General features: G+C 33.0%; 1 protein-coding gene across 1 annotated transcript in view; it reads left to right on the top strand.

Moving 5' to 3' along the window:
* The window catches only part of LOC126878648 (uncharacterized), a 148,031-nt gene extending 126,481 nt beyond the window's left edge, over positions 1–21,550 (top strand). Inside the window, exon 3 of the mRNA XM_050641480.1 lies at positions 18,440–21,550. Coding sequence (XP_050497437.1) covers positions 18,440–18,611 — 172 coding nt within the window. The 3' untranslated portion in view covers positions 18,612–21,550. The remainder of the gene's footprint in view (positions 1–18,439) is intronic.
* The last annotated feature ends 2,755 nt before the right edge of the window (positions 21,551–24,305 follow it).

Raw genomic sequence — 24,305 nt, 5'->3', positions numbered from 1 at the left:
ATCACTTTTTTCCTTGACACGTTAGCTAAGCTATGTGTATGCCAAATGTCATGTCAATACAAGCGGTCCTTAAAAATTCGAAGCTTTTACAATATTTTACCTTGAGTGAATGGACTATAAATATGATTTCCAAAGTTCAGTTTTTTGGTTTATTTCAAGCACCTACCTACCTTTAAAAAATAAATAAAAAACATAACCCAAAATGCCATAAAGGGCTCCAAAATCCTTTTTTGCACACAGGCTCCAGTAACCCTTACGGGGGCCCTTATAATGGGAGAAACAGATAAAGAAGAAGAGGACAATTTCACATTGGAGATAGAAGGAGAAAAATCATGCTCGTTTAAAAGAGTTTCAGAATTTACTTATCTGGGTTTAAAAATAGATGAAAAGGGACATGGGGAAGGCGAGCTAAAAGCAAGAATAGCGAAAGGAAACAAAAAGTATGGGGCACTGCGATCATTAATGAAATCAAAATATGTCTCAAGAAAAACAAAAATAAGAATCCACAAAACCGTTATCAGACCTACAGCTACATATGCATGTGAAACATGGGTGCTTAAAAAATCAGAAATAGATCTTTTAGAACGATGGGAACAAAAAATACAAAGAGCAATATATGGAGGCGTGAAAATAGATGGTCAATGGAGAAGAAGAAATAATAAGGAACTTGAAGAACTCTATAACGAACAAAATAACGACGGCAATCAAAGCACAAAGAATCCGATATTTAGGACACATTGAAAGAATGGAAAGGGAAAGGATGCCAAAAATGGTACTATCACGTTAGCCAATCCAAAAAAGAAGAACAGGTAGACCAAGAAGGAGATGGAAAGAGAGCGTATATGAAGACTTACAAAAGAGTAATATTGTGAACTGGAAAGAAAAAGCTTTGGACAGCAAACAATGGAAGGAAGTGGTCAAGAAATGTATAGAAAGACTATAGGGAATATTAAGTGTTTTATATAAATGAATGTAATATTGTATATAGTATAGTAATATAGGATATAGTGTTATAAATATATAATGTAAATAATAGTAATTGTAAGAAAATAATTAAATTTTTGAGCCCTAGGTCTTCAAGGCCTGTTGAGCTTAATAAATAATATTGGTCACCAGAAAAAAATCGAACTGATTGCCACGGTAGGATCTGATCGGGTATTCCTCCACTAGATACCTACTTAACCGTTTGTCTTGCAGCGCTACAATCCTAATTTGGCGACGGTATTTTTCCCCAACTGAAAAGTGAGTCGCAGCTACATAGCACCTGACATACAGTTGAGTCCCTGAATCTTTACCCGTGCGTCATCATTTAAATTAAAGCATACCAAATAAGTCGATAATAAGTCGGAAATTGAAATTTCTGACTTGAAAGTCACTTACTGTCACTTGCTGTTGCGTTTAGTAAATTTCAATTTCCGACTTACAAAGACTTATTTGGTATGCTTTAAATGATAACGCACGGGTAAAGGTTCAAGGACTCAACTGTATATAGATTTTTCATATTCTGTTCAGTGCTCAGATCCGTCTTGTAAAGTCTTGGTTGGTCGAAACACTCTGACTTGCTTGTCATACATGGTATATTCCGGATGGCAGGCGGTACATTCTTTTCGCATTTTTCTCACCAACGATCGGTTATCTTGGAGTTCTCTACAATTAGAATTCTTGCAGTCTTCATCTTGAAAAAAGCCTACCTATGTTTTTGCCAGTGATACCAACATGGGAGAAGAGCACAGGATCAGCGTTATTTTTTTTATACTCCCTATGGGGCTATGTGCTGGTAGCCAATACGTTAATATTACGTAATAATACGTTAATAAAACCTTAGCAATAAAAGCAATACAAGCAATACCAGTAATAGAAGCAATAGAAGCAATAGAAGCAAGAGAAGCAATAGAAACAATAAAAGCGATAGAAGCAATAGGAGCAATAGAAGCAATAAAAGAAATAGAGTAATAGAAAAAAATAGAAGCAACAGAAGCAAAAGAAGCGATAAAAGCAATAGAAGCCATATAAGCCATAAGCCATAGAAGCAATAGAAGTAGTATAAGCAATAGAAGCAATAGAAGTGATAGAAGCAATAAAAGATATTATGGATAGAAGACTGCATACAACAATAAACGAGAAACCCAATACATGTTTAGCTGGAACTACTACAGGAAATTACACAATAAGTCAAAATACTATAGGTACCTACCTACAATCACAGAAGAAATTATTTTAGAAGCTAGTAAAAAAATTATAATTATAGAGACAATAGAGACAAATTAAAATACACCAAACGACGTCGGGTGTGCACTCATTCCCCTCTTCCTGTCCTCCTGACGTATATCGTGGTAATAAGCAAAGCCCTCCCCCTTCCTTTACGGATGTTCACTTATAATGCCATTGACGCTTTATGAATACGAGATTGGACTTAAAATAAAAAATAAAACAGAAGCTATAAATCTGGGAAAGGAAAATTAGAAAGGAATATACCTACATAGAAAATAAAATAAATATTATACGGACAAGAAGAACAAAAAAAATAATGGCAATTATACAGCTCTTCATAATATGACAAGTAAAGGCATAAAGAGTGAGATTGTTAGGATAAAATGATTTAAAGCCAAAGTAACTAAGATTTTTAAAATGCGTGAGGGGAAGAAGAAAATAGCATCACCAACGAAGCCCTCAGCCTTCACAACCGGCACAACCAATTTTTGCATAACCTTCGTAACAGATCATTTCGACGCTGTCAAGCCAAAACGGCATAAACGACATTAACTTGATTTTTCAGGGAACACAAAAAACTGATTATTTTCATTTTCACCAATTCTGCTTATCTGCAAAGTGACTCAAAAAAATTGGTGATTTTTTTTTCAAATTTTAATATTTTGTAAACATTAATGTGGCTGAAAATACTATGTGAAATAAATTAAAAACTAAAAAATGGCGCTTATGTCCAATCAAGATATAACATTGGTGAATATGCCAAACTTACCTCTGGCGTTTGTGTCGATCGCATTGTTGTAAGGTTAGCCAAAATGGCGCTTAAAAGGGATATATGCCATTAATGAAAAAAAAAAACGAAAATTAAAAATGGTCGTTTATACCAACACGAAAAATTATGAAATTACGAAGATTTTTGATAGGTTTTATTTTTTATTAAAAACCCTTAGTTATAAGTTAAAAACAAAACCCTAAATCCTTTAAACATGTTTTTGGTGCTAGGATGAAATACTTAAAAGTAAATAATACTCAAATAGAAGAGCTATACAAAAATTGGTATAAAAATAAAACTCAAAAAACACTTTCAAAGAACAACAACTTAAAATCTAAGAAAAAACAAAGATCAGAGGTACATAAAAATATTTATTTTTTAATTTCTAAAACAAATAAGAAAATAATTATTCACAATTTTTCCGCGGACGTTAATGTATTCTCTTCCAGAATCTTTTAAAAACTTTTGTTTTTTCTTCTTTTCTGTTTTACAAACAATACCATCTTCTTCATTATTATTATCACAATCTTCACTTCTATGGTTTTCTATTTTGCTTTTATTTTTATTCTTTGACTTTCTTTTTCTTTTCTTATCGGGATTTATGTCCTCATCAGAATCATCAGTTGTTTCTGAATCGGCGGATTCTAATTCACAATCACTGTCAATATTTGTTTCAACATCCGTATTGATTTGATTGCTTGTATTTTCCTTATTTTGATCACTACTTATACCGGGCACCCAAACCATTATCTGCTGCTAAGTTGAAACATGATGTGAGATCGTGACTAAATATTTCTTCTTCTGCTACAACGTCTGGTGGTTCCTCAAAGGTGATAATGTCATTGCTAAAAGCTTCTGCAATGTTGGCATTATAAATGTCATAAACCTCTAAGGGGAATATAGGGGAATTATTGCCAGTCTGTATATCATTTTGTGCTGCTTCGGTATATGGTTTATTTTCATTTAGTAAGGCCATTATTTTTTTACTTCTGCTATTCATCTGCAACAAAAATATGGCATAAACGCCAAAAATCGATCGCCATTTTTAGCTATATAAAATTGATTTGAACTATATGCTGTAGTACAAAAAGAATTGTTCATCACACTAGTACAAAGTTACAATAAAAAATTTTAAAATAAACTTTTTATTTGCGCAATTTTTAAAAAAGAAACCTGCATAAGAATACCATTGAGGAATGGCGCTTGTGTCAACCACGATGTAAATATTTGGTTTTGGCATAAACGCCTCATAGTTTTTAAAGAAATTCAGGGTGCTTACGCTTCAAAAATCAATACAAATTGAAAATATTGCAGAGGTAAGTAATATCATGTTACTTATCCATAAAAATTGTAAAAATACATACCTTTACTATTATTACTGGACCAAACTCTACACAATGATAATCTTACGGGCACTGGCGGTTGTGTCAATCGGTGTTCACGTCGACCTTCACGTGCGTGACTAGACTGGCGTTTATAAAAACTTTAAACCAATATTACATCTATTTCACTTTGTTTTCGGTTATGCCGCGGTGACTGTCTGGTGCGGAAATTAAAATCCTATTTTTTCGTGCATCTACCTCAAAACTGATCATTTTGGCGTTTATGCCGTTTTGGCTTGGCAGCGTCGATTTATTATATTTTGTTTGAATGTATGTTCGTCCTTTCACAATAACATTGTTAAAAGTTTGTAAACATAATTAGCTATAATACATAACTATATACATACATAGTATATTAAATGTTTAAGAATTTTACCCCGAAGTTTTTGGTATTATGGAAGTCTAATAGGAATTTGATATTCATGTTGATATATCCAGTTTCACTCATCATTATAAAATAATATAAACACCATACAAGGTTCCTGACGTGTATATTTTATATTGAACCATTATATTATACGAAAAAATAAATTTTTTCCGGTCGTAGCACTAAATTAGAGCAATAAGAAATATATTATTGTTAGATAATATTTCTTTCATTTATTTCTTCTTTTTTATTAGGCTTTAGGTTTTATTGATAGCATTTCATAGATCTCCGGAATCAGATTTGATATCTTCCACTAATTTTTTATGTTTTTTAATAAAGAGTCTTAATTTATTTTTATAAACTATAAAGTTTTATTTTCATAATATTTATTTTGTTTTTCTTTATTATACATACTTTCAAATCCAACTGATTTATGTAGGCGTCACCTGAAGTTCATTAAATGATCCACCTATTTAATTTAAATGAATCAATTTACAGGAGGTGTTTCATTATTTACTTGACCAATTACGTTCTAATACCTCCTATATTGCTTTGTATTTTTTTATTGTGAACTAATGAAATTCTAGTATGTGATTCATTTCACCTATTTCCTTCAAAGAATATTTTGAAGGTTGGACGTGTCTAACATTACCAGTGTGACCAACTAGCCCGAAAAATCCGTGACTTGGCCCGAATTACGAAGTCGTATCCCGGCGTCCCGGACAAGGCTTCCGGGCGATCCGAATTTTCAACGGTTTGGTAAAATTCTATTTTGAAATTTTGAATACATTATTCTTCTAAGAATTCACATCAAATTGATTTGGTGGGACGTGGGACGAAAAAAAGTCGACAATTTCTAGCGTGTAATACTAATATCACATATAAAACCTATGCATTTTATATCGTGGTACTATAGTTCTTTCGGTATTGTTACTTATGAGTAGGTACTATGTCATCGGCAAACTTTATATGACTTACAGATCTGCCATCGATCTTAATTCAACGTTGTTCCCAATTTAACTTCTTGAACACATCTTCTAATGCAAGAGTAAATAATTTTGGAGGGATATATCAACTAATATACATGCTAAAGGAGCTATAACAAGAATCTGAAAAAGTCGGTTTAAAAATGAACGCAAATAAAACAAAAGTAATGACAAATCAAGATATCACAATCGACTTATATGCAAGTGAGATCCAAAGTGTTGAAGAGTATATTATGTACCTAGGTAACACGATCAAACTAGGCAAACAGAATCAAACGGCAGAAATAACTAGAAGAATAGCGAATGGATTTATTGTCCGCAGTCATATAAACCAAAATAAACAACTAGAAGAATCCGAATGACTTAGGCAGCAGTAGGAAGACTCCGTGATGTGTTGAAAAACAAAAAGATACCAATAAATCTAAAGAAAAGAATATGCAACAGTTATGACCTATGAAATGGAGACGATGACACTTACAGAGGTATCAGCCAATAGATTGAGAGCGACACAGAGGGCGATCTAACGAGCTATGTTAGGAATATCGATGGGAACATATACGAAATGAGGACGTGCCAAGAATGACGAAGGGGTAGGATGTAATTGGAAGATTGCGCAAATGAAATGGAGCTGGGTAGGACACGTGCCACGACAAAACATCGAAAGGTGGACGGGAAACATTGTACATTGGAGACCACGCGAGCACAGTCGTAGTAGAGGAAGACCACAAAAACGATGGCTAGACGACATCAAAGCAAACATGGGGAGAAACTGGCACCAAATAGCACAAAACAGAGAAGAATGGAGAATCCATGGGAGGCCTTTGTCCAGGAGTGGATGCAAACAGGCTGAAGAAGAAGAAGAAGATTATAGTTATATGAAAACTAAAACGGTGGATTTTTTTAGGTTTCTGTATTTTAATTATCGTTTTCTGAAAAAAAAATGACCCGATTTTCATTGAAAAGTCCCGGATTTCAGGTATTGGTTTTCAGCCTTTTCCCGGATTCAACTGAATTGGAGTTGGTCAAACTACATTACTGCTTTTTGTGATTAGCCAATATCGAACCTGTCTTTAAAATGTAAACTAGGAAAAAAAGGAAAAATGGAAACAGTTGTTGTTTTATGGTTTGTTATGTTATACTTAATCAAACTATTTTTATTTTTTGGTTGTATATTCAAATAAAACACATAATTTCAAAAGTGATCACCTAAATTTATGTTCATTTTCATAGTTGATTTCATCATGAACATTTACTCTCAAGGAAATTCCAAAATATCACAGAGCCTCTATTAAACCGCCTCCATTATTGTTAACGTTATATGACTTTCCATTTTTAAAGAACTGTTAACTGGTTTTTTATTGTTAATTTAGTTTTGTTTTAGTTAAAACACGTCATGTTAAAGAATAAAAGCGTATATTTTCTTTGTTTCTAAAGATATCTGGGACATTCAAAAAACAAAATGTTCACAACACATAAGACTACAACAGTACAACACAATTTCAATGTATACTCATACTTATACCTCGGCCTCCCTACAGGGTGTCTCAAACTTAACAGAAGAACAACATTTTTTTTTCTTCCACACGGTATAAGTTCAAAAAAAAAGACTAAGTTTTCACTCTAATGGCATACAAAACAACATAATGCTATTCTACATCCCACCAGAATGAAAACAATTGGAACCTTCTCTGGTTACACCTCCGAGGTTTCTACAATTTGCAAGCCATACGGATGCTGAGACTAAGGAAGATGGAGGAATTCTACAATTTACAATTCACGTCCCATCTGCTCAGCGCGGTAAAGTTTCAACGAGAATGGTTCCCTTCGTACTCCAATCAGAGTAAATGTAAATCAAAAATGAATAATCATTTTCAATTTCGTTGCAAAACGAAAATGCAGCCGAACCATATTCTAGTCCAATCAGAGAGTGCAGCAAGCACCTCTACCGGTTTCGAAACTTATTAGTCTCTCATCAGGAGGCACATATGCGGCTCTCTCTGATCTAACCAAAACAAACCCCAGCGTGCAGTCCCGGATTGCAACGAACGAAATGATATAGATGCCCTAGCGGTAAATCCTAGCAAAAAGACTAAGTTTTCACTCTAATGGCATATAAAACAACATAATGCTATTCTACATCCCACCAGAATGAAAACAATGGAAACCTTCTGGATTGGACTAGAATATCGTTCGGCTGTGTTTTTGTTTTGCAACGAAATTGAAAATGGTTATTAATTTTCAAAAAAAAAAAAAGTTTTGAGTAAGCCGTTGCCCAACTGTGTAAGTACCACAGAAAAATCTAAAATAATAAAAAAATTAGCGGAATTCGTTAATCTGTTCACGAAAAAATCAACTATGAAAATGACCATCTTTTTAGGTGATGCCTAACTTTTGTAACTATGTGTAATAATATGATGTGCGTTTCGCACATATACATATAATGTATAAGGTGCAATTTCTATTCTGTTGTAGTTAATTTTTTTTCTTAATTTTTGTTACAGATGTTCACCAGAGATAGTCCACCTAGTTCTTTTAGATGTTATCCATAAAATGTTTTAGTTTGTTTTTCTTGTATATTTCGATATCTCATGGCTTTGGTTTTATAATTAGAGACGTGGTTTATATTAGCGAATACCTACGTATCTACCTTCGGCTCAATGACATATACAGGCAAGATAACAAATAGCACTATCTTTCAGAACAAAAAAAGCAAATTAATTAAATAAATATATTAAGAACAACAAGAGAGCCAAACTAAAAAGCTCGAACAACATCGATCAAACTGGTAAACAAACGTTTAGCAGAACACAAAAGGGCTTGGAATAATAGAAAAACAGATTCAACATACTCACTTCACCTTCTTGATCATAATCATTCTGTTAATGACCAATTTAAAATTATCCATATTAAGAAAAAAGATCTTAAGCTATAATTGTTAGAATCTATGGAAATCGATTTAGCGCCTTTGAAATGTGGATATTTAGAAGGATGTTAAGGATTTCATGGGTAGATAAAGTCACGAATATAAAAGTGTTAAGGAGAATAGGTAGAGAGAGGGAAATGGAAAACACAATAAAAGAAAGGAAATTGCAATACCTCGGATATGTGACGAGAGGCGAAAGATTTGGTTGAAAGTTCGCCTCTCGTCACATATACGAGATATTGGCATTTCCTTTCTTTTATTATATTGCCAGAAAGATTTGGTTGAAAGTGAAAGAAGTTTGGTTGCAGCTAAAGGCAACTGGTCAGAGCAGCTGCCTAGAAGGTCAGAATAGCCATGATGATTGCCAAACTTCGTCGCAGAGGTGACACTTAAAGAAGATGGAAAATAATAAATTAAAAAATACAGATACACTTCTGAAAGACCAACGTGCGACAAGCAGTATCCCCTCCTAAACTTAGACAGTTAAAGAGTATGTAGTATAGACGCATCGTAAAAATGCAGCACTTGAGAAAGTCACTCTATCGAAACAGGTGTAGTGATAATAAAATGTAATGAATTTTGTAGAACTATAGAAAACCAAAGTTTTCAGTGTTTTAGTATTTGATTATATAACATATTTATTATATTCATATTTTAGAGACATTCCGTTAAGCAATCATCTGACTCGAAGGAACGCCTATGTCTAAAGCAAATAAAATGTATGTATGTATATATCGGTTTTAGAACGTATTTCGACGTTGTCCGATGCCTAACTTCCACGTCCTTCTATCATCCCATTGGCCATCTCTAAGATCTCTTGTACTCATTGCTTTGGTTACCCCTTCTTTCCATGTCTTTTTGGGTCTTTCTCGTTTTTTGCGGTTTGGTGGTACCCACTGCATGATCTTTTTGGGCAATCTTGTGTCTTCCATTCTTTGAACATGACTATACCAAATCAACTGTTTCCTCTCAATGTCTGTTGTTAAGTAACCATCTATTCCAATTCGTCGTCTTACTTCCTCATTTCGAACTCTTTCCCTACGGGATATACCTAACGATCTTCTAAACACATCCATTTCTACAGCTTCTAATTTTTTCCTGTTGTTCTCGGTTATTCTCCAAGTTTTTGCTCCGTAAAATAGGCTGCTCTTAATAACTGTTTCATAGATATTGTATTTTCGCTGTAATCCTATTTCGGAGCTCCAAAGTATTCCATTTAGGCAGCCAATTGTTCTTCTAGCTTGTGTTACCCTTTTCTTTATTTCCTCATCGTCTTTTCCCGTTCTATCGAAGATTACTCCCAGGTACGTGTATTCACTACAGGATGTGATTTGTTCATTATCCTCTAGTTCGATATTGGATAGCTCAGCTCGTATGGGTAGGTATTTAGTTTTTTCCACATTAATTTCCAAGCCCCACTGTTCATATTCCTGCTTGAGTTTTCTTGCCATATACTGTAGGTCGTCTTTATCATTAGCTATGATGACTTGGTCATAAGCAAATTGTAAGGTATATAAACAAACCTCTCCGAGGTCTATACCCATACCGTGGCATTTACGTTTCCACTGGTTTAGTGCTTTTGCAACATATATCTTGAACAAAGTTGGTGAAATACAGCAGCCCTGGCGCAGACCCTTGTTAACTATGAACTTTTTAGGTAGTGTGTTGCCAATTTTTACTTGTGATGTAGAATTTCCTTATAAATTTTTTAAGGCTTTGACTAGAGTGTAACTGATGTTAGTTTCTTGTAGTGATTTTCACAATTTAGTCACAAGAAACGCTGTCGTATGCTTTACGCAGGTCAACAAACATGAGATGGGTCTCTTGATTATTTGCTGATTTTTTTTCAATTAATTTTTTTAGGCAGAAGACATTATCTGTGCTAGTCCTTCCAGCGCGAAAACCAGCCTGTTCTTCTTCTTCTTGTTCCCTATACTCCATCTCAATGAGATTTCTAAGAATGCGCCCGTACACCCGGCTTAGTGTACGGGGAATGTACTAGTTACCGATATCCCTCTGTAATTTCAGCAATCCAACTTATTTCCTTTTTTATAAATGGAAGAAATATAAGCTACTTTCCATAAACTGGGTGGTGTGACACCGTTTATATATTTGTTCATACACCAAGTAATTGCTTGAAAGAGTTTATCTGTGCCACATTTTATTAATTCGGCAGGAATATTTTCTGCCCCTGGAGCTTTACCATTTTTTAGTTCATTTACAGCTTCCTTCACCATATCAACTCCTACTACTATCTCTTCGCATTCAACGAATACTTCTGTTGGTGATTGTGTGGTATATTCGGCTCTACTTTCTGTTAGCAAGCTCTCGTAGTATTCTTTCCATTTTTTTTTGTTGATATTAACTGAATAGATGTAGTATTTCTTTTCTGTGTTCTTTATTTTGTTTAAAAATGTCCATGTCTCTAAACACTTCCTTCCGCCTATGTAAGTGTTGATCTCTTGGCATTTCCTATCCCACATTTCTTTTTTTGCTGCTGTTACTACTCTTCTTGTTGTTCTTCGTAGGTCCAAATATTTGTCTTTGTCTACTTGATGTTTAGTACTTAGCCACCGTGCGTATGCTTTCTTTTTCTCCATTATTAGGTTTTGTATGTCTTCGGTCCACCATAGCTTTTTACTGTGGCGTTAGGATTTTAAACCAAGCGCTTCTTTTGTGGCTGTTTGCATACTCTCTATTATATTTTTGTACACTTCTTCCACGGATACATTTTGGATTATATCTTCTAATTTTTCATTTAGTCTTCGTTGATATAGTGTTCTCGTACTTTCATGTTGTAAGCTGTCCAGGTTGTAATTTGTTGTGTTAAAAATTTCTGTGGCTTCAGGTTTGTGGCTTCTTGTGGCTTCTGTTTTCTTGGATCTAAACGGAAAAACTATTTCGGACTTTACCATAAAGTGATCCGAATCACATGATACTCCTCTATATACTCTTGTATCCATTACTTGTAATGTTGTATTTTGTTTTGTAATCACGTAATCTATGATCGATTTTAAATTTCTGGTTACCTGAATCCATGCATATCTGTGTATTTCCTTGTGTTTAAAAAACCCGTTTGTTATTTTTAGCTGATGGTTTTCGCATATTTGAATTAATCTTTCACCATTGTCATTTTGGGTTATTTCTCCATGTGGACCTACCACTTTGTTGTTTACCTTCTGTCCGACTCTACTATTCAGATCTCCTGCTATGATCACTTCTCTAGTACTTCCAATTTTAGTAATTTCTTCATTGATTTTCTCAAAGAATTCGTCTTTAACAGCATAAGGCTGATCATCAGAGACTGCATATATACCGAGAATAGTGACAGGTTTTTGGTTAATTGCCATGTTGATTCTTATGATATTTTCATCTACGGCTTCAAAATCTGTTATTTTGCTTTGATGTTTTTTATGTATCATTACGGATACATCTCTTTTTGCTTGCTGATGTTTCTCAACCCCACTATATATATATATATATATATATATATATATATATATATATATATATATATATATATATATATATATATATATATATATATATATATATATATATATATATATATATGTACATAGTTCTTCAATATCCCTGTACCACATCCTTTCTTCTTTGTTTCAGTCAAGATAACTATGTCCGTGTTCAATTTGGTAATTTCTTGGATGACTTCTTCCACCTTTCCGCTAATGCTCTGTACATTCCAAGTGCCAATGTTCATTGTCCATTTTCGTAGCTGTTGTCGTTGTCTGTTTAATCCATCCGAAGCTCCGAGGCAACTTTTAGGCTTTTTGGTAGATGCGGTTTTTTACAAGTGACAGGGAACCAACCTAACGTCTCAACCCCCAACCTGGAGGACCAGGTAATTTTTTGTTTAAGGTATTCTTCCTTTAGACTGGTTGTCTTTCAGGACTCTGGAGACCAGTCTTCCCCTTTAGGAGTGCGTGTCTGGTTTGGACGTTCTGAACGCAGTTCTAAAGCAAATAAAATACTTATTATATTTTATTAAATAATGTAATCGGATAAATCCCTCTGTATAATCTTCAAATTATAAAATAAAATGGAAAACTTTACGGGATATTGTGTATACGCTTTTAGAATCTCATGTGTTTGTGTTGTTTTCAGATATACAACTATCTGTACAACTTCCGAACTAACGTCAAAATACCAATATGCCGCCCATATGGGCCAGCTAATAAATACATTAAAAAGAAAGGGGTACGACCAGCTTTCAAAATAAACAACAAGTTAACCCTATTGCATAGCGTTGCTTTAAGGCAAGACCAAAATTAACTTCAGCTGGAAAACTAACCTTTAACTATCAAGTGAATAAACTACATATTGTGTTCTAAAAGATACATTATATCTATGTAATCACGCAAACTTCTACGTCATTATGCTAACACAAGTTTTCGCGCCAAAAGTTCGCGGGCGTTGCCAGTCGTGTGTTATAAGTAAAGACCGGATTATATGTTTTTTGCATATCGATAACCATCAAAGATACAATCAAACGCTTCAGGATGTGGACGAATTATGATAATTAAAGGCGTTTGACACTAATTTAATTTTACATATTTAGAATATTTTCGGTTTTTTAACATATTTTGATGGTTTGAACATATTTTCGACCGTTTGACATATTTTGGCATATTTTTAACATATTTTGGCATATTTTAAACATATTTTGGCATATTTTGACATATTTTTCGCTGTAAACAGCTTGACACAGTTAACCATGTAACAATGGTTAGGTTTATAAATAATGCATTCATGAACTTTTTCCTTCCCGACATTGTTCCAGCTAACAAAATCTTGCTTATGGTTTCCGATGCTGCGTCATACATGGTCAAATCTGGCCAACAACTAAAAGTTTTATATCCCAATTTAATTCATGTGACGGGTTTTTGTCGCATGGTTTAGACAGAGTGGCGTTCTAAATTCATTTCCTACATTTAATAGTTTAATTAGCAACGTGAAGAAAATATTTTTAAAATCGTCTTTAAGGATTCAGATATATAAAGAAAAATTACCAAATACTCCTTTGCCACCGGAGCCTATAATCACAAGTTGGGGAACATATTTAAAAGCTGCCTGTTTTTATGCGGAACATTTTCTCCATATAAAAGAACTAATTTTATGTTTTGGAGAAACAAATATTGGTGCGATTTTAAAATGCAAATCAATTTTAGAAAACAGATCACTGCACAATGAGCTTTGTTTTATTAAATCGAATTATGAATTTGTTTATAAAACCATCCTCAATCATGAAACTGAATCGTTTCCACTAAAAGAGTCCCTTAATTTAATTCAGAAATTTAAGGAAAACGCTGAAGAAGTTTCTGGAAAAATTGGACAGTCAATAAATAAAAAATGGATTGAAACTTTACAGAAAAATAGTGATTTAAAATTATTATTACAGGAAGCAAAAAAAAATAATTTTTGGGGCGATTTTGATGTCAATACCAATTTAAATGCGGAGATTGTTAACGTTATAAAATTTGCACCAATCACATCAGTTGATGTTGAACAAAGATTTTCAACATACAAATTACTACTAACGGATAGGCGACATAATTTTACTATTGAAAATATTTAAAAACATTTGATTGTGAATTGTTTTTATAAGAAGGAATAAAATGTAGAAACGTGTAATAGTAATAGGTACTAGATAGGTATACATTCGTATATGTAGGTTAATTTTGTCAATATATGTACTTACCGTTATTTAATAAAACTTTTATACATTTTGTAATGCATATTTTCTTGTTAGTTTAAAATGTTTTTCACATATTCCACATATTTGGAACATATTTTAAACTTTTAGGGAATATTTTCAACATATTTTACTCATATTTCAGACATATATATGCACATATTTCAGTCAAAACAGGAACATATAATCCGGTCTTTAGTTATAAGCGAGAGGTAGAAGACCTTTCAACTTGTTTTCTTATTGTACACCATGTTTGAACGTAAAATTGGTTACTTTTTGTAATAAGCTTATGTGAGGGAAGTAATTCCTAGTAATTTTATAATTGTAAATATAAAATAAGAATCACAAATCAAGTTGTAAACAGGTGTTGCTTTGAGGCAACTTTATGCAATTGAATCATGAAACTATCTGAAGTTACTGTAAATCGATTCTGTGGAAATCGGAGTAACAGAAATGAAAATGTTGTTATAAGACCAGTGCCAGATGATTCTGATGACAGTAAAACAAAACCTGCTTGTACAAAACCTATTTTTGTACAACAAAAATTGCATTACCTATTCCGAAGCGACCTACTACATGGTAATGTACCTACGACAAATGAACTAAAACAACCAATAGAATACTTTACTAAATTTTTTGATGACGAGTTGATTGGAATTCTAATAGAGCAGACAAATTTATATAGTATTCAAAAACGTCCAAATAAGCCAATTGGTGTAACAAAAAATGAAATTGAACAATTTATTGGTATGTCATGCTACATGTCTACCTATATATAAACTACCGCAACAATCAATGTTTTGGAATCCAAAAACGAGGATTACCCAAGTAGCCGATGTAATGTCTGTGAATCAATTTGAGGCTATAAAAAAATTACTATGAGCGACAATACTAGAGAACCATCTAAATAATCTCCAGATTATGACTATTCATACAAAATAAGACCGTTGATCACTAAAGTGAACGAAGTACGTTCTACAATTCCCCCTGGAGAGTTCTTGTCAATAGATGAACAAATTGTTCATTTCAAAGGAAGAAGCAGTATAAAGCAGTGTAATCTAAAAAACACCGAAAAAGTGGAAATACAAAATTTTTGTTTTATCTGATTAATGTAGTTTAATTGCATATTGTTGCTTACAGTACACATTCCGAATTTTCCAAAAAAGGGGGCCGACTCAAAAATTAAATTAAGGGAACATTTATGTTCATAATTAAAGCCATGTAAAATGAAAAAAACATTTTTAGTTTGCATATTTAAAATTCATGCAATATAGGGTTAAGCAAATATATTACGAACAACAAGAGCCAAAAGAAAATCACTTACACTGTGGTGTACGTGTACACCAACTTATATGTGGTGATTGTCCAAAAACTTACATCGGCCAAACTGGTAGAAACTTTAACAAACGTATAGCAGAACACAAAAGGCCTGTAAATAATAGGAAAACGATTCTACGTACGCACTTCACCTTCTGGATCATAATCATTCGTTTAATGATGAACTTCAAATTCTATAATAAACACCTTAAGCTATCTTTATTAGAATCTATGGAAATTAATAAATTAAAAAATATAGACATACTTCTGAATGACCAACATGAGAAAAACAGTATCCCTTCATCAACTTATTCAGTTAAAGATTATAGAGTGTAGACGCATCGTAAAAATACATCACTTGAGAAAGTCACTATGCCGCAGTGTTGCTAATCGGCGGATAATTATCCGATTTGCGTACCTTTTTGAGAGTTGTCGTATCTTCTTCCTATCGTTAAATAAATCGGATATTTGCGGATATTTTTCAGTGTATCTACCATCGACTAAAACTTTCTCATCCATATATTCCCAACACCAACAACACATTAATTTTGTTTGGTTCCATCCAAATTTTTATAAATAGTCTCTACTGGATGAATGTTATTGACATTCGATACTTTTCATCTTTTGACAAAAGGGACATGTGCCGATTCTTTTGTTTAGAATTTAAATGCACAAGTGCATCCACTTAAGGCATACTAATCCAATCCAAATTTCAAAATCGTCTGCCGTCCGATGTTATTTATGAGTTTTTAGTTTGTCTTTAAACTTATGAAAGCTAATTCACGAACGATTTAGTTTTATTTTCATTTTATGTAGTGCAGTGCTTAAGTAAACGTTTCCAGATTTCTCGGACATGAGATGTAGTTAAATCTAGTTCTTTTTAGTAAAGTTCTATCAAATCTAATATCTTAAACAAAACCATTTCATCAAAACATGTTATACTTACCTAATTATATTTATGATTTGTTTGAGGAATGTAATGGTACTATGCAGAAAAGAACTTTCTGGCACAGAAACGTCACTTTTCTGCACACTACTGTCAGTTATTCTGTGAAAAAATATTAAATTTGTTAACATAAAATTGTGCAGAAAAATGCATTTGGAATATTGGTTGTAGAAAAATCTACTTATTTGAAACTAGTATTATCTAGATATCTACTAATTAACTTAAAAATCCTTCAAATTTTTTGCCTATAAAAATTATTTAGTCGGGCATTAACGTTGAACGCACCACGGGTATTATGGATAATAACTTTGATGCCTTAATAACTACAAGACTGTCAAATACATTTTTATTGTTTAAGTTGTAATAAATCTTTAATTGTTAAGAGAGCGTAGGCGCAAAATTTCGGACCAAAAATCTTTAACGTTAATTATTTTTTTCGAATCCTGAGAAAACTAATAAATATTTTTGAAAAATTTGAACGCAGAATGAAAGATTACATTATTACCGAGGGCTGAAAGTCCCTTAAAATAAACAAAATGTTTCTCTTGAATGAGATATTTGAAATTAAAAATCACACTTAATATTCTCTTTTCCTTTTACCCCTGTAACATATTAGAATAAAAATTATAGAAGTCTTCAGGGACTTTCGGCCCTCGGTAATAATGTAATCTTTCATTCTGCGTTTAAATTTTTAACTAATACTTATTAGCTTTCTCAGGACTCGAAAAAAATAATGCATTTTAAAAGCATTGATCAAAAATTTTGCGCCTATGCTATTAATGTAGATGTAGTTTATTTTGTATTGATTTATTTATTATTTATTTTTCCAGTACCTAGTTTTAGGTAGTTATTACGTTTTAATAAAATAATATTTAAAAGTGATTTTTTTTACATAAATAATTATAATAAATTAATATAACGATCCAAATAATAAAATATTTAGATTTATTTATTTATTTAGAATTTAACACTTACGATAATACAAAATACGAATAATATAATAATAGTAAGTAAATAGTATTTACGTACATGAAATAGGTAATACATAATCAGCTTGGATACGAGATTTTCATCTATAAACGTAAATTTTTAAACTGTGAAATAGAGAATCCAGTAGATAGTAGATTAAAGGGCCGGTTGTTCGAACGCTAATCAGAAGTGGAATCAACTGATCTTTATCAAATATTTAATTACTGTCAATATCAACTTTGATTGGGTTGCTGAAAACATAATTGATTACAATTATGAGATTAATTGATTAATTAATCAATTATTATGTTAATATTTGTTACGTTAATTGATAATTAATAATTAATTAATTAATCAATTATGTTAATTATCATAATGATAATTTATTACAATCAACTGATTGGCGTACGCACAACGGATTTTGTTATTTGATGGTTGTTAAGGGGACTAAAAGAATAACATTGGCAACATTGATTTTAATAACAGAATAATTTTTGACCTAGCGTACCTTTTCGTGACAAATCGGATATTTTTTGAGCGATCATCGGATAATCTAGAGAAATGCGATTGGCAACACTGTTATGCCGAGACAGCTGTAGTAATAATAAAATATAATTAATTTTGTGGAAGTATCGAAAACAAGAGTTTTCAGTGTTTTATTATTTGATTATATTATAAGCAATCATCTGACCCGAAGGCACGCCTATGTCTAAAGCAAATAAAATACTTGATTTTATTAAATAATGTAATCTGGTAGATCTCTCTGTAAAGTTTTCAAATTATAAAATAAAATGGAAAACTTTACGGGATATTGTGTATACGCTTTTAGAATCTCATGTGTTTGTGTTGTTTTCAGAGATACAACTATCAGTACAACTGCCGAACTGACATCAAAATACCACTTTGCCGCCCATATGGGCCAGCTAATAAACGGAGTCGACGGAAACGGTTGCCATAACTTTTATCCTACATGCCCCTTCCCAGGATTGCAGGTCCTTCAGATGATGAAAAAAGTCAGGATGCGCTAGAATCTTACGAGAAAAGGAAATCGTTACAGAACATCTGCAATTTCGGAAAAGCGTTTTCTTTTAATGATTAAGTTTTTTTAGGATCCGATAGAGAAGTTTATGATATAGATAAAATTAATAGACTTTTCCGTTGATTACGGGGTGTTCCGATAGGCTCGTTCCAAGAAACCGTCCATTCCACTTTTGTTGGAGTAACCTGTTCCTTGTTTAATTAAACATCAAGTGTTATATCAGATATAATATACTAGAAACAAAATTCTAGTTTTATAGGGAATGTACATTCATTATAAAACTAGAATTTAACATACTACCAATAAGCGTACCAATTTCTTCAAATTAAAAAAAAAACTTACCATTTACCATTTTGACTGACAACATTATTCTTATTGCTTATTTTGTATGGAGTCCGATGTTTTTTGTTTAATTTTATTTTAGATTAACTCTTTAAGCGTAATTTCGTTCAGACAGATGTCAAACTTCCTTGTTTTATATTTTTTTCGTCTCACTAATTTTCAAACAGTTGTCTAGCAACTTCTTATTTTTTGCGTTAATACTTTCCTAAAAAGAAGTATTTTCGTTTGTAATATGCATTCTTAAGCTTCTTTTTTTCAGCCAGGTTAGTCTTCTTCTTCTTCTTCTTTTTTGTGTCTCCAGTAAGTTATCGTTTTATCGTTTTCGTGGTCTTTCCACTGATCGTCAAAGGAACCATCTCTTGCCATCTTTACTACTCTATATCTTATGCGGTTTATATGATCGTTTCATTGTACTCTTCTCGTTCTTACCCAGCCCTTGGTTTGCTCCACATTGTATCTCCGTCGTATTGTGGCGTTGAGCTTCCACCGCTCTAGCCCAACTGGGGTTCAGATCCGAACTTTCAGAAACTCCCAACGTGTTTAAAATTGGGACAGACAGGTCGTGGCTTACGGCCTCACGTAACGGAAGGTCAGCAATTCATTTTGAATTAGTTGTCGATGGAAATTAGAATTCTTTAAAGTAGTCTTTCTCCAAAGTCTGTTTACAATAACAATAAAATGAAATTAAACATGACATGTTTAACGATTAGTCTACTAATATTACGTTCTTGGTATTTGACCTAATGACCTAATTTCAATCCGAAACGCAAATGAATACTTAAATTTAAGACTCTATGACGAATTATTAAATAATATAAGGGTTTGTTTCCCATATCTTACAGCTATACTTCTAGTTCTGTCCCATAGCGTCCTACTATCCAGTTATTAAGGGTTTTTATCTCTCTATGTCAGCTCATACTGGTGCCGATATTCACCTGATCTTCCACTTCTGTTTTGAGATTTCCGCAGCTAGATAGTGTAATTCCTAGATATTTACTTCATCACTTATTCTATTATCTGACCCTCCAGCTCCAATAAACCGCCAGCTACGACAAAGATCAGGAGTGGCTGATGCAGTAGAGGGAATAGCAAAACTGAAATGGAAACGGGCAGGTCACGTGGCTCGAATGACAGATAACAGATGGACAAAGTGGATACTGGAAGAGAGACGACCAAGAGATGATGCCTACCGAAGCAGAGGTCTTCCACCAATACGTTGGACTGATGATCTAAAACGTTGTCATAGGAATTGGATGCCAGAGGCATGAGATTGAAATAGATGGAAAATTATGAGGGAGGTCTGTGTCCAGCAGTGGACAAGCGAAGATTGAAAAATGACAATGAATGAAAATGAGATTTGCTTTTATATCCTACCTTAACTTAGTTAGTAGATTAAAGAAATCAAAGAGGTCGATTGCCTCAGAAATATTTCCACATTACTATTTGAAAGATGTTTTGTATATATTATGTTACATCTATGTTTTTGTCCAAAGAACTAAAAACGATACCTATTATTCGTTTCGGAGCTATGTTTGTTACCTCATCAGGTTCTATAAAGGTCTGCTTTAGGTAATTTGGTCTACCGTCAAAAAATTGACCGCCAACATCGGCCATTTCCTCTATATTTTTGCAGAATCTTCATGTTACTTTGTCCACTCTGAGCATTTTAAAGAGTAGATATCATTGTGCAGTGACGACACCTATTATTACTCTTGTTTTTTTTAGTATTTTCACGTAAATATTGAACAGGCGATTTTAATAATATTTTGCTCCGTGTTTGCTTGGAATATTTTCCCAGTAAGCTGCATTTTCCGATTCTAAACATTTTCTACGATGCAACTTTGTAACATGAGTGGCAGCTTCTTCTTTAGCAAAACTATCAGTAACCTTGTTATTCCTTTATGTCCTGGCAACCATAACCAAGTTATTTTGAGATATTTACAAAGACAATAAATTGCAGTTATAATAACAGAAACACGTTGCAATTTGCCTTTCGTCCAAGATTTATTCTTCAATTATCTTCATAGAAATCTATAATTATTATCTCTCATTATTTGCCGTCTAACATCTGATCCAGCACAAATTGATCTAAATATTCGCACTGATGATATTGATATAAATATTGGATCTTTGATACTGTGGCACAAAATATCTTACACAAATGTCTTCTAATAGTGTACAATACAACCCCCATAATACCACTTGATATACTACGACATTTGTTGTCTTTAGTTTTCCTATTCTTGTTTTTTTCGTCTATCGCTTAAATCGAATATTCCTCAAATTAAATCGTGCCATTACCTTCAAGAATCCTCATTTCGTAGTAATTTTTCTGATCTTACACTAGGTTATAGAACGTTTTTATTTAAAGACTTAAAATTTTATATTGGCCGCAGATTGATTGAAACAAAATTGTTAAAATAATCCTAATATACTTTGATATTTCTCAAATATTGTTGATATATTCGGCAAAAATATCTTATTTGAAACAAAATCAGAATGTTGAACAAAGAAACGAGCAACCATGAATTTCAAATGTGATACAAAATTGTTATATAGTTGTACATAATAAAATATAGATATGAATGTTGTTTTTTTTATTTCTTCACGTCCTATTTTTGGACAGCTAAGATTTTTATAAAGATTTCCAATACCTATCATTTTTATCTTTGACTTTTAATAAAGATCCTAGTAAATAACACAAGATTATCGTAGGTCTAGTAATAGAAAAATAGAAAAATAGACGAAAAGTATCGAGAGTGCAAAACATATTTTAGAAAGGATTCGGATAGTAGAACTAAAAACTGAAATACAATAAAAATTATAACTGTATAAAGAACAAAAAAACCAAATCTAAAGAAGATCAGTCAACATTCAATAAATCTCTAAAAAGTAAGTGGATATAATAATGAATAAAAAGTTGTTCCCATCTCTAATAAAATATATCTGCACACACAACAAAATATAAACACACTGTAGTTTTATATACGTCAAGATAATAAGCCAAAATTACACAGGGAACTTTTCTTCAATCGACTTTAAAATCACAAATGATAAATTACCACATGATATTAACGATAAACTTATGCTCCTTCAAAGAAACTAAGAATAAAAAATAATAAATTATATGATCATAAAGGACACTCCAAGAGATGCAGCATTCTCAGAGCACAAAAAGCATGCAGTCAAAAAGGAAGAACCAATAATTTTACGAGCAGAAATAGAGAAGGCTCTCAACCAACTAAAAAACAAAAAAACGTCCAGGGATAGACGGCATAAAAGAGGAGACTCTAGAACAAATGGTTCAGATTCAGATTCAGATTCAGAAATGTTTATTGCTTTTAACTACAGTAATGCTTAAAGTAACATAATAGCTCACCTAATAAAACATTTTCCCCCATGATCATTGGTCGTCTGGGGAGTTGGCCAAAATATTAATCAACATTTTTTTTCTATAACTAACAATAAAATTAACAATTATTAATAAATAAATATAACTAATGAATATGAAAAAAATGATAACTATCATAGTTTCCAGTGAAATTCCCTTGCTGGGTTAAGCTTACACCGGGCACCAGAATACATAATGAAATTTTATAAAGTATTATGTACTAAAATAAACATATAAACAAAATTAAATTAAATATTAATTAAGATTTAATAAAGCATAAAAGGTCACTCATTAATTGAGAAGTATAGATTAAATTTTACCTATTAGAATGTCGTGAATACAAGCTCAAAATCGGTTAAGAACTGGTGAAGAGGCACAAGACATGAAGAAGAAGAATAGAATGTCATGAGTCTAATAGTTATATTCCAACACTAGATTGTGTCTATACTTCCATGAATCCCTTGCATATCCAACCAGTTCCCTCCAGCCTAAACCTCTCATAAGTTCCAACAATTCTTCCCAATCTAATCTACTTTTTCTGAACCACTTCATTCTGTATTCACGTAGTATCGGACATCGTCCCATGAAATGCAAAATATCTTCCACCTCCCTCTCATTACACAAAGCACACTTTTTCCTATCATCAGCCCTACCAGGTCTATCATTTAGATACAATACTCCACATCTAATCTTGAATATCCACCTTATATCATTAAAATTCACCTCATCCCTCATATAACCCATGTCAACGCCGAGTCCCATTAACTCTCTATAATGATTGCAGAAATTTGATCTAGTTGCCCTCTCCAATGCTCTTTCCCTTATCCCAACACGAATGGCTCATATCACCTGTTCCACCTTATCCTCCCAAAAATTCCTATTTTCCCACTCTGTGTCAAATTCCACTCCCCATCTCTCTCCCAAGTTTTCCCAATCTCTTCTCCAACCACAGTTAGCTATTATCATTTCCTCTAAAACAAATGGATGAGATAGAAATAGATATATTACTGGATATGTCCAACATGATATGGATCACAGGTGAATATCCTGATGAGTTGTCTGAATCAACCTTTATCCCTATCTATAACAAAAAGGATTAGGAACCGCATGCAGCAGTTAAAGTGACCATTGCCCTCATTCCTCATGGAAGCAAAATCCTGCTACATATAATTAGTGAACGACTAAAGAACTTTGTACTTCTAGAGATAGCCGAAGAACAAGGCAGGCTTGTACCAGGAAAAGAAACGCGTGAGCAGATATTGAACACCAGACAGATAAGAGTTAATGCGATGGAAGACTATACCAATGTTGCTCTGTTTCGTAGATTGCGCACAGGCTTTCGCCTCGAATGAAAGTCAAAATTATTACCATGAGCGAACGGCTAAGCAAGATAATCAAAGAATTCGCACTTCGGATCATCACCGGCAAACCGGAAAAACAAAACTAACAATCGTAGACAGGGCAAATAATAATCTACCGCACATACACCAAGTGGTTAATTTCGAAGTAGTAGACATATTTGTATAATTGGGCTTCTTGATGATGATTTCTCCTCAGAAATCAAGCACAGACTAGCAATGGTCCGAAACGCAAAAGCTAAATTGATTAAAATATGGAAAGACTGAACAATAACTAGGCTACCAAAAAGAGCACTGTATACTAGAATGCAGGGAAAGTGACCGGCTGGAAAGCCAAGAAAGCGCTGGGAAGACACAGTAAACAGCTACGCACCATCCCTTTTATGAGTCCGTGTAAGGAGAAGAGCAGCCACAGACAAGCAAGGGTGGAGGCAAAAAATAAAGGAGACCAAGGTTCAATTTGGGTTGTAGTGCCGTAGAAGAAGAAGAAAAAGAAGAAGAAGAAAAAAAAGAAGAAGAAGAAGAAGAAAAGAATGACAAGAATACTAAGCTCAGGTTGGTCAATGTCCTTAATTTTCCCATGGCTACATAC

Source organism: Diabrotica virgifera, chromosome 10 (genome assembly GCF_917563875.1).
Source record: "Diabrotica virgifera virgifera chromosome 10, PGI_DIABVI_V3a".
NCBI lineage: Eukaryota > Metazoa > Arthropoda > Insecta > Coleoptera > Chrysomelidae > Diabrotica > Diabrotica virgifera.
Note: the sequence above shows the minus strand (reverse complement) of the source record. Positions and strands in the feature narration are given on the sequence as shown.